An 18,283-nucleotide genomic window follows, 5' to 3' on the forward strand; every position below is an offset into this window, starting at 1 on the left:
TAAACAGTTTTATAAAACCCAGTGACTTGGGTACACCAGGAGCTACATATACCAGACCTCAGTGATCTGTCTTAAACCTTACCTACGTCCAACTAAAGCAAGAAGTTACGTAAGCCATCAAAAATATAACATCAGATTAGTATGGTCACAAGGGCAGCAACTAAACTGCCATCTGGAGAAAGAGGTGGCTTCATTTTAAATGCTCAGTGAATACAAAACACTCCATTTTACTGGAAGCTTCTTAAACAGCTGTTTAACATATTAGTTTCCTGATTAATAGTATATGAGAGATGAAGTATTTACAGGCTTACGGTAGTTGAACTGATGGGCATATCTCTCATCTCCTTTTTTACTGCAGCAATTCAGCCCAGCGCTGCGGGTAGCTGTAAGAGCAGAGCACATCAGGGGAATGTTCCTTCAACATTTCATTGCAGCAGACACACAGGGAGTTTCTTAATGCGTCCATGTTGTTAACCTGTAAGAATTCATTTCCTAACTCTTGTTAAAACAAGTTCAGTGAGTACAGGGTAGGGTAAGAGATTTTCTGTTTTTCCATTGAATAAATGAGAAAAACCTTGAAAATCTCCTTTGCTGGATGTAGAATGAAATTACTCTAGCAGAAAGAAAAAAAAATTATGTTCAGCAGGTGAAATTCCAGTACATGAAGAACAAGAGGGCGTTATTCAATTAATGCAGTCCATAACATGAATCTGCAGCGTGTCCAAATCGGGCAGAATTTCTTCACATTTTGGACAGGAGTATATTGAGATATTCCTCTGCTCTGGCCATTCTTGACTACCAGTTCCTGCAAGCAGAGAAGATAAATAATTACCTGTTACTTGTTTGTTTTGTTTTGTTTTGTTTTTTTCCACTCATTTTGTTTAATGGTTGAAAGAGAACCGACTTGCTTCTAAAAGCCGGAGAATTACATTCTCTGCAGCTCTGCAGCTACCCAGCCATAGAGGAGCTGGGGAGTCGCTTGCTGACAAGCAAAGGTGTTTTAAACTGAACACAGCTGGGCTTGGCCCTGTGAGCTGGAGGCTGCTTTCAGTACCTCTCTGGACAAGGCGAGGCGAGTGCTCCCGGTCTGGTGCCCTGGCTCCGTGGCGATTCTGCATCTCCGCCAAAGAGCTTCTGAGGAGAAACGGGGCAGTTACTTAAAAGTGCTCTGAAAACAAAATATGACTAAACTGGAGGTATCTTCCCTTTGCCTCCAGAAAAGTTAAAAGGCTTCAAAGTAAGCCAGAAGATCTGCAAGTAACTCATGTTCTCATGCATTTAGTTCACAACTGCTGATCTGAAACAGGACCTAGAAACACTGCTACTCTACTGAGATAGTGCAAGAGTGCTGTTGAAATCAGGGTCAAACAACTGACATCAGCAGGAGTTAGGCTGCTACACACTCATGAATTTGGAAGACATTCCTCTGGAAAGCTCCAAGGACTCAGCCACTCAAGGCAAACTGTGATTTAAGCAGAAAGGCAAGTTATACAAGAGGACGGGCTCAGAGGACAGTTAACAGGAAATACAGATTGATTCTTCAAATTCTGGCATTCTTCCTGTATCCATGCTTCCACAGGATGAGTGAAAGACACGTGATCAATATTTTTTTTCCGTCTTTTACATCTAAGAGTGCTAAAATGGTGCAACTACAGAGTATTACAGTACTTGAAAATGCATATTCTCACTTATAACTGCTACTTGGAGAAGCAACAGATATCCCTAGCACATACGCAGCAAACTTAGCTGCAGATTCACTGGTAAAACTGAGGCCAGAACCAATAGAAGCAGGGAGAATTTACCTTAGTCATCCCAAGTGAAGTCTTGCTGAAGTATCCAAGAACTAACATGCCTTACGCTAAAATGCTTTTGAGATTCTATCGCAAATCAAAATAGCTAAGTCAGCCAACTGATTTCTTTTTCTTTTACGAAGTTCAAATTAACCAATAAATAAATAAATGTCTGCAAACTTGTTTGCCTTTTTACTGAGATGCTACCAAGATAACATTGGTTAGTTCCAGCATGCAGGGGAACAAGACAAAACCAAAGGCAGCTCAGCCAAAGTCTGTTCTCACCGGCCAAGATCTTCAAGGTTTTGCTGCTCTTTTAGCAGATATGCCAACTGGACAGCCAGCTGCTCCTTCTCCTCATGGATCTTCTCTCTTGCTGCCCTCTCGGCATGGAAATCAGAACAATAAACCTCCATCTGATCAGAGAAATTAAATCATGCTGAGAATTAGTAACTTAGGCTGAACCAAGTCTATGAACCACAGTAGTATTGCCCACATCACAGCCTGCATCTACTCAAACGCTCCTACAGCACCTGCACACTGCAAAGTGATAATCTGCACTTTACAGAAAGTGAAAAAGCTTCTCCATGTAGACTTCAAGAATCTTATCTGGGACAGTGCAATTGGTGCACAGAAGCACAAATGAGGTACAGAACAGCAGTGAGGAGGTGACAACCTGTGACACACACAAACCAGTGGCACAGATAGTGGAACCAGAGCAAGATGCCTTTTTGTTTTTCTCCTTTGTTTTAAATGCGAGGCAGACTGTTTTTAGGGTCACGTTTGAATAAAACAATCCCTAAAACATATGTGGTAATTTTTAAGATGGTGGTTTTAAATGTAAATAAATAAATAAATAAATAACATCTATTCCCAAATTTATTTGTTGTGCCAGACTGCAGCGTAGGATATGGTGGTTCAGGCCCTGCAAGGATCTGCAATGCAAGCTGACTAAAGGAATTATGCTTAGGAATTGAGGAAACAGATGAACAATATTCCAGACCGAGCCATTAAATAGCTCCTGCTGGTTTCTGAATACTGGGTGAGCAAACCAGCCAGTTTCTGAAGGACTCATACCTGAGCACGGAGCACAGCCATGGTTTCAAGGTCCTCCTCTTGCTTAGCAATTAGCTGCTTCATTTCATCCATCTGGAGCTGCTTTGCAGCAAGAGCTTGTTCTGCCAGCAACACCTTTGCATTCAGTTCTTCCACCACAACTTTATCCACCCTGTCAAGCTGCAAGGAAGAATTAAGACTGAGACGAGCTCAGAATGTGACTCTGCTTTGAGTGGAAGTGTGCTATTTAATCCTCCTGTTCTTGCGAAAAAACTTTCAATTCCATGGACACAGGGGCCTGCCCTAAGATAGCAGTTGATTGATCTTTCAACTGAAAGATTATTTTTGTGCTTTTCAGCTACATGGTATCAAGTCAAAACAGAGCTCCCAAATGAACACTGCAAAGGATTTTTTCCAAAATGATACAGAAGAATCTCGCACTTGCATGGATCCTCAGTTATGAACAGGACCTCACTGTGGTAGATGTTATATTTAAGAATACTAAAACATTCAGAACTCTACATTTCTACATTTACAAGCTATGCTGCAGGAACACTTCCATGCATTTTCATATCACTGATCTCTAAGGGTTGGACTTCATAATGCACTGTAGACTAATCTTTATCCAGAACAGTGAAGTCCAGATATGTGGATAAGATTTCTGTAATTGACAGCACAGGATCTCTGTTTCTCAGAGCAATGCTGCCAGGCTACATGTCATATTATGTGAATTCAGGCCCATGTGTTCTGGGCTTGAATTTATTCCCACATGCATTCTCACATTTCTTCCCACTCCCCCCTAAATCATTATGATTTCTTCTGTTGATGAGTTTACCTCTTTGACTTTCATCTCACTGATTGTTTTCATTGCTTCAGTGAGTTCAGGAAGGAGTTTGTTGTAAGCGTCCTGCAAGCTACTGTATCTCGTCCTGTTTATGAAAAGAAACAAATGTTTGAAACACTTAAAAGTTCTCTGAAAGATCTGGTACTCTTTTTACTATCTATTTTGCAGAACTGTCCTACTTGTCCCAGTTGAAGACTTCTTTCTCTCCTAAATAGTCTCCTAAACAGTCTCAGAAAGTCTCAGTTTCATAAGGGTTTAAGAGTTAAAAATGTATACACAAATATCAATCTTTCAGACTTTAGAATAGATAACCCAGCTGTTAGGAAGTGAATCTGCATTTGTGATGATAAAAAACTGTGCTCCGTTTTTCAGCATCTCTCTTCCAAGGAGTTGTGTGCTGCTCCATGCCTAGACTGAGTCCAAACAAATGTCCTTACTGATAGCCTGCATGTCATATTAAATAATCTATCATCCAATAATTTTACAATCAAGCTCACCAGTCTTGACTGAGAGAGTTCAAATGATGAAGAATTTATCAGGGGAAGAACAGACTCCAAATGGAATGAGCAGAATGAGCAGCTTCTCCAGCAGCTGAAGACGGTGCCTTCAGACAGTTCCACGTCTCCATACAGCTCACTCTGACACTCTCACACTCCTTACATGGACTGCTTATAAAAGGGAGCGGAGAGCTGCAGCAAACAGCCAGCCTCTTTATCTCAGCTTCACATTTAACTCTTCTAACTGCAAGGGTATTGTAGAGACCACTGACATCGCTTTCCCATCACTGTCATCGCTTGACTTGGCCCTACCCTCCAACCTGTGGATGCATTCACCCCCTGCCAGTCAAACTGACAAGCTGCTGTCCTTTTTCTGCTTCCTCTACTTGCATATTATACCTGACCTTAAACTGCCTTTGGCTTTACAACAAAAAGAAGATACCCATCAGAGCTTACAGCTCAAATTTTCCTCTGTGAGGTATTCACTAGACAAAAAGATATAGTTTGAATCTGGAGTCTCCAGAGTTTCCCAAAGTGACACAGACAGATGCAGAGGTTTCTACTTAAGACTCTGTAAACATAACTTGGCTTCAAACTATGTAGAACACAAAACTCTTATTTCAGATTAAAATTCCCTTTCATCATGTTCCCTTCATTTCCCTTTCTCACTAACAATAATCCCCCCATGATACACAACCAATACTCACTTTTCGTCCTGTGTCTTGGCTTGTTCTAGCTTGACCTCTGCCTGCACGCTCTCCACCTGAAGCTCCAGCTTCTTGATGGTGTATATGAGCTGCTGCTTCTCCTCCAATTCCATTGCAGCAGCTGAGTTTACTCTTTCCAATGCTTGGCACCTGACAAAAGAAGGGAAAAGAAGGAAAACACTTGATCTATCCCGTTCACCTTTTCCTGATGGATTTGGCACAATGGGCATCACACAAAAAGAATCTTTAGGTGCTTCATTTGAAAGGCTTATTTTGATGAAGAAAAAGGAAAGACGAAAATATATATATACACACAACTACTTGAAAATAAAGCTACTAAATGGAATGCATTTTTTCTTACTGTTATGAACCTCAAAGAACTGAAATTTGACAGAAAACCAAGCAAATAAATTGAAGCTCTTCGTTCCAATTTTAAAGACCTACACGTTGGCCTTCAAAAGCACAGACAGACTGTGTGAGAAGGATTGTAACTAGGTCCCTTAGCTTCTTCCCCCAGGGCCAAAAAATGGAGCGATTATGCGAAAGAGAAAACAAGATCTGCCTTTATATCAACAAGGATTAAAACCCAAATATTAAAATTCCAAGCACTGGGGATCTATTTGTAGAACTAGGTTAGCAGTTCCGATTGTATGACAATTACTGTACTTCTGTACTTTCATCTTCACTTAAAAAGATGCAATCTTTTGCAGCATTTCCATGAAACGGGTGTTTGCTATTTGTAGAGCTTCTGAGTTTCCCAAGGTGGGAGTTTTCATTAAAATATTTACGGGGTGTCACAGCACAATTATTGTTCTTCTGAACCTTACTTTTCTTGAAGTTTCTTCTGAATTAGTTCTGCTTCTTTTAACTTCTCGTGGGCCTCTTGGAGCTCTTTAAAGAGGGCACAAACTTGCTTCTTCAAACTTTCTACTTCACTGCCAATCTTTTGGAAAAAAAATAAAGAAAATTACACATGGACAACTGAAGACAGGAAAATTGCTGGCTAACTAAGAATTTTAACCAGAAAGCATTGTTCTTTTTCCAGAGAAAATAGCATGAGTCAGTCTGCACCATTACACTCTATGCTCAGCAGGAAGGTCCCTTCTGCTCAGCTTCACAATTACCAATTCCTCCTAAATGTGGCAGAAACACACTGTGACTTTAACACTTTCCTAAAATCTGGGTGACTCAAAGAGAACTCTGTACTCTTGTTATGCAGGCAGGTAATACAAGGGCTACTCTGAAAGTAACGTCTCCTGCTTCATTATGTTGTCCCACGACATCACAGGCTGACATTGATGGTATGGCAGTAGGGGCTGAAACTTCCCACCAATATTCTTTTCCATTACATCTTGTTGCCATGTGATCACAGAATGGCCAGGGTTGGAAGGGACCTCAAGGATCACGAAGCTCCAACCCCCCTGCCACAGGCAGGGCCACCAACCTCCCCATTTAATACCAGACCAGGCTGCCCAGGGCCCCATCCAACCTGGCCTTGAACACCTCCAGGGACGGGGCATCCACAACCTCTCTGGGCAGCCTGTTCCAGCACCTCACCACTCTCTGTAAAGAACTTTCCCCTGACATCCAACCTAAATCTTCCCTCCCTCAACTTAAAACCATTTCTCCTTGTCCTGCAGTTATCAACCCTTTCAAAGAGTTCACTCCCCTCCTGTTTCATAGGCTCCCTTTAGGTACTGAATGGCTGATGGATGTCAGCAAAGGGGCAGTGACAAAACAGAGTCTGATATGGAGGTGCGTATGAAGCAAAGGTGTGTCACTGAGTTCCTCCATGCAGAAAAAACTGCATCCATTGACATTCATTGACGCTCACTGAACGTTTATGGAGTGGATGTGAGCACAGTGAGGCAGTGGGTGGTGTTTCTGCAGTGGTGACAGTGGGTCACCTCCTCTGTGCAGGTTTTCTGCAGCTTGGCATGCATGCTCTTGTTCATCACTGGCAAAAGTGCAGAGCTAACAACGGTGACTGCTGAGAAAGTGTGTTATAGCTGAGAATTTGTTCCATGAAACAGTGTTACCGTGCTCTTTGTAGCAGCTGTAGTTTCCACGGAAATAATTAGGAGGTATTACTTTCAGAGCGACCCGCATACATTGTTTCCCAGAGTTGCAGATTTAAAACATATGGGAAAAGCAGACAGCCAGTGATTATTGCCAGTCCTCTGTCAAACATCTCCTACCACTGGTAGCCTCCTTAGAAAGAGGTGTGACAGCAGACACAGACCAGAAACAGCAGTTTACAAATAGAGAAGGCGGCAGGCTAAAACACTGTACTATTCCTCCTGCCATTTACATCCTACACTGGTAATGCCCCTCCCATTCTAGTTTCCTACTCCAAATTTCACTGTCATTCATTTATAAATCAATTTTGCAAATCAAGAAAAAAAGATTTCTAGTAAGACTACTGCCAGTTTTGTTGAGGGTCTGACTCTTTTGTTTGGGCTTTGGACTGAGACCAATGAAAGATGCAAAAGACAGGCCAAAAGCAGGGGGAGGAAAGAAACAGCAGCAGTGTGCTCCTCCAACCCAGTGCACAGAGACACCTCAGGGTTTCAGTAGTTAAAATACATCCCCACACTGGGGATCTTAGGAACAGGAGGGAGACCAACTTCTTACACAGTCTGATATTGATAGGAGAAGGGGAAGCTTTTTTAAAGTTCAAAGGGCACAGGTCTCCAGCAGATCTCATATCATATTTTCTAGCCCCACACAGCACCTCAGATAACCCAACAGTGCTTCACAGGCACTCTTACTTGCCTTTATTACGCCGTTGTATTGAACTAGAAGGGGTCTCTACTGTCACAGAAACTTTCCAGGCTCTTTTCAGCGGTGCCCAGCGCTAAGACAAGAGGCAATGGCACAAACTGGAACATAAGAGGTTCCATCTAAATATTAGGAAATACTTCTTCACCATGTGGATCATGGAGCACTGGCATAGGTTGCTCAGAGAGGTTGTAGACTCTCCTCCTTTGAGATTTTCAAAAGCCACTTGGACATGATCCTGGGCAACTAGCTCTGAGTCCCTACTTGAGCAGAGGTTGGACCAGATGAACCCAGAAGTCCCTTCCAATCTCATCCATTCTGTCCTTCTGTAATTTTTACACACTTACCCCACATGGAGAAGCCTACAACTGCAGGCACATAAATTTAGATGGATGAATCTGGAGCTGAAATCCAACCCCAATACCCACTCAAAGCCTAAACTGAAACCACCAGGCTAAACTTGCCTGAATCTGTGTTGCAATCCAAGATAGTTACATTCTACCATTGTAATACGTCTTACCAGGTGCCACATGAGCTCCACATATAGGGTCTGTGTTGGAGTAGGCTGCCAGTAGATTCTGATCTAAAAGCTGACTTAGCCAGCAGTGAGGAAATTTATCCAGTTCAGAAGATTTTGTGGTGATGGAAATGAACACATCTCCCTCTATTTAAGTGGACAGGGTCAGGACAGTGAAGCATACCTGCAGTTATGCTGCAGTTTCCCTAATTCTCAGCCATCAGTCTTATCCCTTTTTCATGGCTGGTGTAATTTGGAAGGAATCTCCTTTAAGATATGGACTAGAGACTTCAAAATTCACTTCTGCAGCTCATGCAAGATATTTGCCCCTTGCTCCCTGTGTGGAAGTGGAAATCTAGACCCAAAGTTGTTGGCCTCAACAAGTAAGCTGTACACTGCTAAAACCCAGCTCAGGCTGACAGGTACTTACAGTCTCTGAACTCTCTTCTTCCTGGTTAGTTTGTGTCCCACTCTCCAGGCAATTGCTTGTTTTCTCCATCTTTGAAAGTCTGGAAAACAGAAGAATCCAGTAACAAAGGATTTGGCCAATAGTTAAATTGTGACTGTTCAAGGATTTCATCCAAGTCCTTCTAACATCATAGCCACGAACCAAAGAAAAACCTGAAAGTACAGACATGCAGGAAATTTTGCACAGTCATGGCAGCATCTAACACAGAACACCCAGCATGTATATTTAATTACAATGGATGTGCAGGTGCAGAGAAAGACAATGATTCAGTCCACTGTCATCAATCTTTGATACAGTCCAAAACTGCTAATCCCCTGAAAATGGGTCTGTTCACTGAACCCAATGATTAATATTGCCTCTACTTTCCTTTGATCTTTACAGAGGCTGAAATTTCTAAGAATCATTTGGCTATGGCTCATTACCTCTTCTAGGAAGACCACACAGAAACAATTACTGTGACACTAACCATCATAAGCACTGTCCAGGAAGTCTTACTGTCTCTGCAAACTATGGACTTGGAACAGCTACTGCTTAGGCAATTCTCCATGCCTGAACAGCCATGCTGATACATTTATAACTGAGCTGAGAAGGACATTTATGCAGGTCTCACCAGAAAAACTCTCTTAGGTAAGTTTGGAATTAAACTTTTGGGAAGCATTTCTAAGAAGCTTTTCCAAGCTCACATCCCTAAACGTAGCCTACCAGTACCACCAAGAGGGCTGTAATATCTGTTCAATACAAAGTGATGTGCTTAAGCCCCACGCGTAGACGATTCATACAAAAGCAAATAATGAGAGGAATGAGAAGAACATTCTCATCAGCTAGTCCTTGATTTGTTTCACATCATCTGTGGAAAGTTCAAAACCATGGGGCAACAGGTAATTTGTCTTGATCAGTGCTAGGATAGGAAGCAATAAGACAGACAAGGTTGTGCTCACAGAACATAACGTGGTTTACCCCTATCAGAGCTACAACAAACACGATTACTAGTGAGTGCTCAGGAAACTGCCCATCCAGTTCACACTGATAGTTCACTCTGATCAGGCCCAAAGTTGGGAACTGCAACAGACTTGAATGTAAACAGATTAAAACTTTGCAGTGCACCTAATCCATACCTTTCTTTGTGATCCTGCAGCTCCTTCTCAAGTTTTTCCCTCCTCTCAGTTTCATTTCTAAGGCAGCAGAGTAACTGGCTCACAGTCAGCTCCTCAGATTCCAAATTCTTGGACTCATCTGCAGATTTGCTCCTGCTTCAAACCAAACCACATGTAAGTAACAAGTTATGATGTTATTAGAGCACTCTCTTACCCCTAATTTTTGGGCAATTTCACACAGTTCTGAAAAAATCAACATTCTGTGCAAAGAGCTCGTTCCCAAGAAGCGTGACCTTCCTGCATCCCACTAGCCTAAGTCCTTAAGCATGTGAACACAGCCCTTGCTTTCTGCAGTGCTCAAACAGCCTCTTTTTATCAAGCTGGGTGAACAACTTGGGATTTAAGAAAAAGACAAATAAAAACAGTCAAGACAAAACAAAGCTTGGAGCATTTATTCTGACCTACTGTGCGTCTCCTTCTGCTAAGTGCTATTACCTGGTCCCAAAATATTTTTTCCAATGAAACATTTCTTATCTCAGTTTCATTCCTTTCCAGGAAAAGAAGGCACGTTCCACCAAAAATGGGCATTGGAAATTGCTTCCTTTCTCAGAAGGAATTCCTTTGATATTTTGCTTCCATCATATTCTGTAGCTCTTTTGAAAAATCGCACATGCTACCACAGAAATAAACCAAACCAATTACAAAACTCTGAAATACAGGGTCTGTTGAGTTCCTGGTGATACCATACTGCATTCTGTTCCTTCCACTTTCACGTCTACCCAGACAGAAGGTCAAAATCCCCTAACTATAGGATAAGATACATAGGTTACACACATTGTATATTTCAAAAGCTCAGCTGGGAAACAGCATTTATGTACAACTTTGTTTTTGTAGTTCAGAGCAAAAACTAAAGCACAGGCCTGCATATGCTCCTGTGAGCTATATACATTTGGTGAGCAAAATTCAATACCCCAAAGAGAATGCTCAGCCAAGATATCTTAAGCAAACAGCTTATATCAGGGGAGTTTTAGTATACAGGTCTACAATTACAGCAATAAACCCATCCCGAGTGGATCACATTCCTCTGAAGCTGTTAACAGCACCACTCTAAGGTTTCAGTGGTGCACAGAGACATGTGGTGACACAGGAAATAGTGTAAGAGATATTTATACTCTCTGCTTTTGTAGACATAGTGCAAATACTCACCAAAAGGGAAGCAAATCCCACAGACAACATCTTAAGATCAGAGTGTTCTCACAGGCCACTGCTAATGACAATTTGAATGCTTGCAGCCTGGCCTATATTCAGCATTCCTCTGTTACACCCCTGACTATAGCTAATTTTTTTCCTTCAACTTCTTAACTTCATGGTGAGGGACAAGTCTTCTATGTTATTAAAATGCTGAATTTCTTTGCAATGAGGTAGGGGGTGACAGAGTTTAAGGGAAAACATACACAGAACATAGCTTTCTCCCTGCTATGCCCTTTGAATTTTCTATATCCCCCCTTTCCAAAAGCAAAGGCCATGAAGTGGATTAAGAGTGTTCAGCCACAACCATCTAGCTCTTAAATTGGGCAGTATCCAAAATGGAAAGTTTAATGGTGTCAGCTGTCTGTGTCCATGAGGTGTAAAGTTTCAGCTAGGGGCAAGAAAGTCCCTTATGCCCTGGAGCTGATGTAAAGATCAAATTTTGAGAAGTAACTGAGACAGAATTCTCACATCTTATGTCTAGTCACCTAAAAAACAATGACACTGCACTATCTGCCCACCCTATCATGATTTAAACCCCACAGTTTATACCAAAGACTAACAAACTGAGCAAGAAGGGTTCAGGTTTGAAAGGCCACAAGAACTCTGTTATGAATATCATTATAATTGAGTAGAGGACAGATACCGTAATAGAGTTCAGAGTGACTACATGTGTGGGAGCCTTTATCTTTCCTTTTTGGACTACATGAAAAACCTGAAAAGTAGCAGCCAGTTGGAAGTCAGTGCATACTCCGACCAGTTGTACATGCTGTCCTGTCAGCCAGTGGAAGCAGGAAGGCAAAATTCCTGAGAGCTGAGTGTCTTTCCAACATGGTAGGAAGGCAGAGCAACGGAGGGATGCAAGGCCTCAGAAAAGCCAGGAGTGACGTTGCTCAAAGAAAATGCTTCCCTTACATTGGGAACAACACACTGCAGAAGTTTGAATCAGACAGAAACCTACATACATGTAGACAGCGATGTTAGTGGCCATTTCACTGCTATTATCTTGATTTTCTTTTGCAGTTCTATTTACTTCTTCCTAAAAAAGAAAAAAAAAAAAAACCAAAATATTAGTTTGGTATTTGAACTAAGAAGGGCAGTTTTATTTACTGAAGAAAGAAAAACAGGAAGAACTACTCTGGTGACAATAAAAAACAAAACACAGAAGTCCTACAGATCAGCTTAATGTTTGCAAATTCTTAACTTACATATTTCACATGCCTTTCCCTGCATCTTTTCAGGACTGATTAAAGAATATGAACAACAAGATTAGGCCTTCTCTTTCAAATCAACAAACCTCCCCAGTCAGTTTCTCTTATAACGATGACACAGCAACAATTACCACCACTGCCAACAGATGTTGAATACAGCTCCTCTTTCCCACTGCAAAGCTCACCCTGTGATCTTCAGAGTCCAAAGGAAGATCTTTGTAGCAGAAAAAGGAGAAGCATCCTGGAAGCTTTCCTGCAGTCTGAAGTTTTCTCTAACAATTCCAACTAAATGTTAAATTCTGTGATTTTCCTGTTGCACTTATCCTTGCCAGAGAGGGACGTGCTATTGTGAAGATAGCAGAAACCCTCACTTTCACATTTCACCTATTTCCTCTCAAGACTTCTCAGATACAAGAACAGTAGAAAAATAATATTTCTGTGCCTTTAGGGAACACTCTACAACTTTAGATTTTGATTTGCTTGACTGCACCTGTGTATTTCTGCCAGAAGAGAAAGGAGCCCCATTCTTCATGAGGGGAGCGGAGGGACAGCACTGAGCTCTGCTCTCTGGTGACATGATAGGGTGCAAGGGAATGGTATGGAGCTGTGAAAGGGCAGGGGTGTGAGGAAAAGGCTCTGCACCAGAGGGAAGTGGGCCTGGAACAGGCTGCCCAGGGCAGTAGTGACGACTTCAAGCTGCTGGAGTTCAGGAAGCATTTTAGACAATGCTCACAGACATAGGGTTTGTATTTTGGGTGGTCCTGTGTGGAGCCAGGAGTTGGTGTCTGACACCTTCCAACTTGGGACATTTTGTGACTGTATGGGAACTGCTGAATCACAGCCTAAACCTCTGATTGACCACCTGAGGTGAGCAATGAGTCAGCCAGGGCAGCACAGGTGAAAGCAATTCAAGGTGAAGCCTTGCTCCACCTCTCCCAGACCCCATTTAAGAGCTGACTACCAGTAGGAAAGGATCACTTTTGAGGATTGCTCCTCTTGAAGTCTTCTCAGTGAACCCAGGACAAGGGTAAGCATTCTATCTGTTCTTCTTTAGTGTGATAACTTGTTTAGCCCAACTTTCTCGTATGTTTCTTAATTATAACAACCATATATTCATTGATTATACAGTGACTCTATGAAAGCTTACTTTGAGCAAGGAAAGTGAAAGAACAAAAGTAAATTCTCTAGTCCTTTATCACTACATCTTGTAACATACAGGTGTTCCACATCAGGTAAGATCATGAAACACTTCTTCCAGGTTCACTGTGTCTGTATTTTTGTGTTACTACTGTTGCTGGCAGTTTAGTATTCCTTCTCAAAGAGGCAAATATGTAAGTGTGTATATATATAATTACTGTTTGTATAGATTCATGCTTCTTACTAATGGAAGACAAGTCTTCACTGTAAAAATGCATTTGGGTAAATAACCACACCATCATTTTAATCCCTCTCAGACTCAACTTTCTCATCAGTTAGCATGGCACAATAAGAAAACCCAATTTGCAAAAAGGACCAACTTGGGAACGGAGTTTCTGGCTGCAGCTCACCATGTCCATTTTGTTCCCTTTACTTACATTCATCCCAATCTCCACAAAGGAGTCTTCTGCTGAGGTGATGTTCAGCTTGACCTGCAGTTCTGAAATGATGGCTAACAGATCTGCCTTCTCAGCCTGCAGCCGCTGCACCTTGGACTTGAGCTGCCTTGCTTCCTTCTCAGGAACTGCACAGCCCTCCTGGGATAAACAAACACCTGCATTAACCAACCAAAATGAAACAGCAGCCAAGGAATGCAGAGCCTGAATATAACAGTGGCATTCCATTGCTCTTCTTCTGTTTTGAAGTTTGCCTGGGAAAATCCAGTACAGAGATCTCCAAAATGCTTTGGTTCACTGGACAACAAGAAGTTGCATTTGTTGTTGTGCATTTGTTTCTTCCCCATTTTGTAATCCAAGCCTCCTTGTAATGTTGTAATGCTTTAATACACCATACACCCTCAATATCAACTCTGAATAGCGCATGCAGCTCAAATGACGTTCTAATCTATCACTCATGCCAAATCTAAATTTGTGCTACACTGACAGTTTCTCCTGTTGCAGTACTCCCATACATACCTGAGTCACTATGATTCTGTGCTCAAGCTGTGAGAGGATGCAAAAGAAGTCAGCTTCAATGCATAGGAGGGAGTTTTATATCCACCAGGGCTCCCAGATGTATGGTTTTAAGATAAACCCTCCTGTGAGTAATAGTTTTTCACTGAGGGAAGCAACAGTATGTATCTGTGATTTCCTTTGAGTGAAACAAAGGTGCTAAACAACAGCAACAATGGACTATAATCCATCTCAGTAAACAGTAAAACACAGAGGAGAGAGAAATCACACCAATTGTAGCTAGCCTCTTCTAAGTTCAGATAAATATTTTTTCATGTTTAGAAATAATAATTAAAAAAAAAAAAAAAGGAATTAAAGTATGGCCAAAGCATTCAGTAGAGAAACTTGTTGTGGCTTAAATGACACTGTCAGTCTGAACATCATGGTCAGAAATGAGAATGTTTTTGTCTTAATTACCATGACCACTAACTGGTTAAACTGCAAAGAATCAATAAAGAACCAAGGCTTACTTTATGGAGCTCTTACAGATGAGATAATTAAGATTTATTTTTACTTGTCTGGATTGTCTGGACATTGGATTGCTCAAGGAGATTGGATCACTCCATCAATAACACACTTAAAGTATCCAAAGTACAAGAAGTTCTAAAATAGGTATGGGCAGAACAAGCACCCCACTTTCCTTTAAAATCTATTCTAGATTTATGAAATTCTGAACTTCCTTGACAATCCTGAAAAACAACTTTTAGCCTGGTTTCCTAACAAAGCCATACTTGCACAATCACACTGTTTATACACGACCTTTTTCCCCCTAATAACTTTTGAACCAATTGGCCAATTCCGATTTATATCCTGAAAGAATTCTTACAGAGTTCCATAAAACAAGCACACGAGAGGAAAAGACAGCCTATCAACAGCCATGGGGAAAAAGGCTGAGACAGTCATCCTTCAGTGGGCAACAGAGAACCCACACGAGTTCTGAAAGTACCACGTACCAGGATTCACTGACTTAGGGCTACATGAAACTTGTTAAACATCTCTTCATGTGTGGGACACAAAGTAGGTTTTGTTCTACCAGACTTTGTGGTGTCTTTGGTACTGCTGGCAAATTGATGCTACCTGGATGTTAAGCACTCACCTGCAGTGTTAGAAACTACCTGCTACAGAGCCAAAGGTAAGACAAGGGGGAGAAAGCTCAGCCAGAAACAGAGCAGCTGAAGAACAAATCTAATCTGAACCTCAGTAAAAAGGCTTTCAGAATAGGTGAAAGATATAATAGAACTTTTTTTTTTTTTTTGGTGGTGGCAGGGGTTACGTGTCAGCTTGACTCTAGAAACACAAACATAAAACTATGCTGAGAGAGATAATCTAAGAAGGAAAGGGAGGGATTAAGTCAACCCCATAATAAACAGGATGCAGAATGAGAAGTTGGCAAGAAATGTTAATTTATTTCTTATGTTGATAGTGTTAATGATTACTGTTAATTATTAATTGAAATATCAGTTATCTCATGTGTGACATGTTGTTATCTTACTGCACCAAAAGACTTGCTTTGTAAAATAAGTCCCAGACTTTTCATTAGAGTATAAGGATAAAAAAGGAGAACGCTAACAGAACTCCAGCCCTCACCCATAAAAGATCCTAACATTCATTGTTAATGTATGCGAATTCATCTTTCTATTATTTACCATTTCAGCTCCTTCTTCTCTTTCCTTTAAGCTCTGAAGTTGTTGCTGCAGCTGCTCATTTTCAACGCACTTGGCAAGCAAGCACTGCTTGGCTTCTTTAAACTTGGTCTCGTAAAACTCTCGTTCTTCCTTTTGCTTCTCCCGCCAGATGGAGAGCTCCTCGTAGCGGTCCTTCATTGCTTGGTTGTGCAACTTCATCGCTTCTAAATGACAGCCAGAGACAAGTCATTGATTCACATCAGTACTCTGTCAATGAAACAGCAGATTTCCTCTACATCGAGCTCAGCCTTCTTCAATATCAAAGGGACAAGCAGTAATCAGATATGAAATGCAAACCACCTTCTCATATGTCTCAGTGAACTGAAATGAAACTCATTATAGCTCTTTAGCACTATAATAAATACCACTAAAACCACTGCTGAAATAACATGCTCACACTCTCTCGCTCCTTGACTTCTAAGCCAAGAAGTACAAGCAAGAAGTACTGCCCACAAGAAGTACTCATCATCTTGCACGTGTTATGTACACAATCAACACAAATGAAACTAGTGAACGAAGATTCTGAAACTACTGAGATTCAGTAGGGAAAGTGTATTTTCTAGAGTTGTAAATTAATGCATGAAAACAGCTGCTATTAAATTGAAAGTCTCAAATATGTCCAACCATGTTCTGCTTGAACATTCAGTTAAGATTTGACTAAAAGCACTAACAAAAATGTAACTGGCAACTTAGAGCAATATCATTTCATCCTGACTGGGAAGCCAAGTGTATGTAACAAAGTCAGTGAGTCAGTGTGCAGCAACTCCAGTCTCACTATTGCAAAACGCTGACAAGATCTTTATGAAGCCAATGAAAGTATTTTAGATTTGGTTTTTAAAGTAACAAATTCAAAGTCAGTAGCTTGAAAGTCTTCTATATACATTGTATCTTCCAGAAACAGATGTTATGTCTTCACATGGTATTACAAATTGTCAAAAAGTCCTTCAGGTAACCAAAAAGCAAAGGTAACTCTGGAGAATGATCCTGTGAGGCATGAGTTACAGCAGCTGTGATTGTTGTCCTGGAACGTTATCTTGAATGCTACAGAGCCTTGCAGTAGAATACCTAGGGTGCTTCCGGAAGCAACCTTCCTGCCAGATAATCATAGCTATATTATCTAAAAGGTGTTAATCGTTATGTGTTTTCAGGGAAACCTATTGGTTTCTCCCAGACAGGTTCAGCCATGGATGCTACTTTGCAGCACAGACAGTGCTGAAACATCTGAACTTTCAAAACAGTTACTACACAACAGCACAGGACAGCCTGCTTCAATTCCCTTCTCTGTGAGGATACAGCTCCTTTCAGAGAGCATCCTAATACAACTGTACAGTACCCACCCTGCTGATGCAGCCATGGCAAACTGTTAATCTGTAATGGGGAGACCTGACTAAGATACAAATCAAAAAACCTTTTCAAAGCTGATGATTGAAGAGCATATTTTTACCTTGCCTCCCAAAATACACAGCACTATATTGATTGTGTATGTAGTTTTGAAGCTTAGCTTAGGGGGTATTCTCACTCCAATCTTCCATATCAATTCAATGTGCTGTGCCCTATCCTTACTTGCAGAGTTGCTTATAGAGTGAATGCCAGTCAGATATAAAAGATTATCTAGAAAGACCAAATGAACACAGAACTCATAGATCAAAAAGAGATTTGGACCCAGAGAAGAGACTGATTCACATTCACCTTTTAACTCGTTGTTCTCAGTGATCAGCTCTTTCATCTGCTGTACCATCTCTTCGGGTGTGTAGGTACTGAGGGTGGGGGGAGCCACACTATCCATTCCATTCTCCATTTTACTCCTGCAATGCTCTCCATTTTCAGCAGGATGGATCTGTGGCTTGCTGGACATCTCTGCAGTGACCACTACAAGGTCAGCAAAGAAAATGTTTTGCTAAATAAATCACAGAATCATTAAGGTTGAAAAAGACCAACAAGATCATCTAATCCAACAACAGTCAACCCACCACCACTGTGTCCATTAACCCATTTCTCTTACACTTCTTGAACACCTCTGGGGATGGCAATTCCACCCCCTCCCTGGGCAGCCTGTTCCAATGCATCACCACTCAGAAAGAAGTGAGAAGAAAACTTTCTAGTATCCAACAATCTAGTATCCAACTTTCTAGTATCTAGTATCCCTCTGGTGCAACATAAGGCCATTCCCTCTCATCATATCGCTGTGTCTTGGGAGCAGAGGCCAACCCCTACCCCCCATCACAACCTCCTTCAGG

At 41.4% G+C, this 18,283-nt stretch overlaps 1 protein-coding gene across 3 annotated transcripts; it reads right to left on the reverse strand.

Moving 5' to 3' along the window:
* Positions 1-683: 683 nt before the first annotated feature.
* OPTN (optineurin) lies at positions 684-17,901 on the reverse strand (the record flags this gene model as incomplete). Of its 3 annotated transcripts, none has more annotated exons than XM_079549797.1 (13): positions 684-805; positions 1,055-1,131; positions 2,076-2,206; positions 2,868-3,026; positions 3,682-3,775; positions 4,895-5,044; positions 5,722-5,837; positions 8,623-8,701; positions 9,777-9,908; positions 11,969-12,042; positions 13,789-13,947; positions 16,008-16,210; positions 17,736-17,901. In XM_079549797.1, 13 exons carry the CDS (start codon positions 17,899-17,901, stop codon positions 684-686), a joined length of 1,662 nt encoding a protein of 553 aa, XP_079405923.1. The 3 variants fall into 3 exon arrangements, with proteins under 3 accessions (XP_079405923.1, XP_079405922.1, XP_079405921.1); XM_079549796.1 differs by having other exon boundaries at positions 1,055-1,134; XM_079549795.1 differs by having other exon boundaries at positions 1,055-1,134; positions 9,777-9,911.
* Between the last annotated feature and the right edge of the window lie 382 nt (positions 17,902-18,283).

The sequence above is a fragment of the Tetrao urogallus genome (genome assembly GCF_951394365.1).
Source record: "Tetrao urogallus genome assembly, chromosome: 1".
Classification (NCBI taxonomy): domain Eukaryota; kingdom Metazoa; phylum Chordata; class Aves; order Galliformes; family Phasianidae; genus Tetrao; species Tetrao urogallus.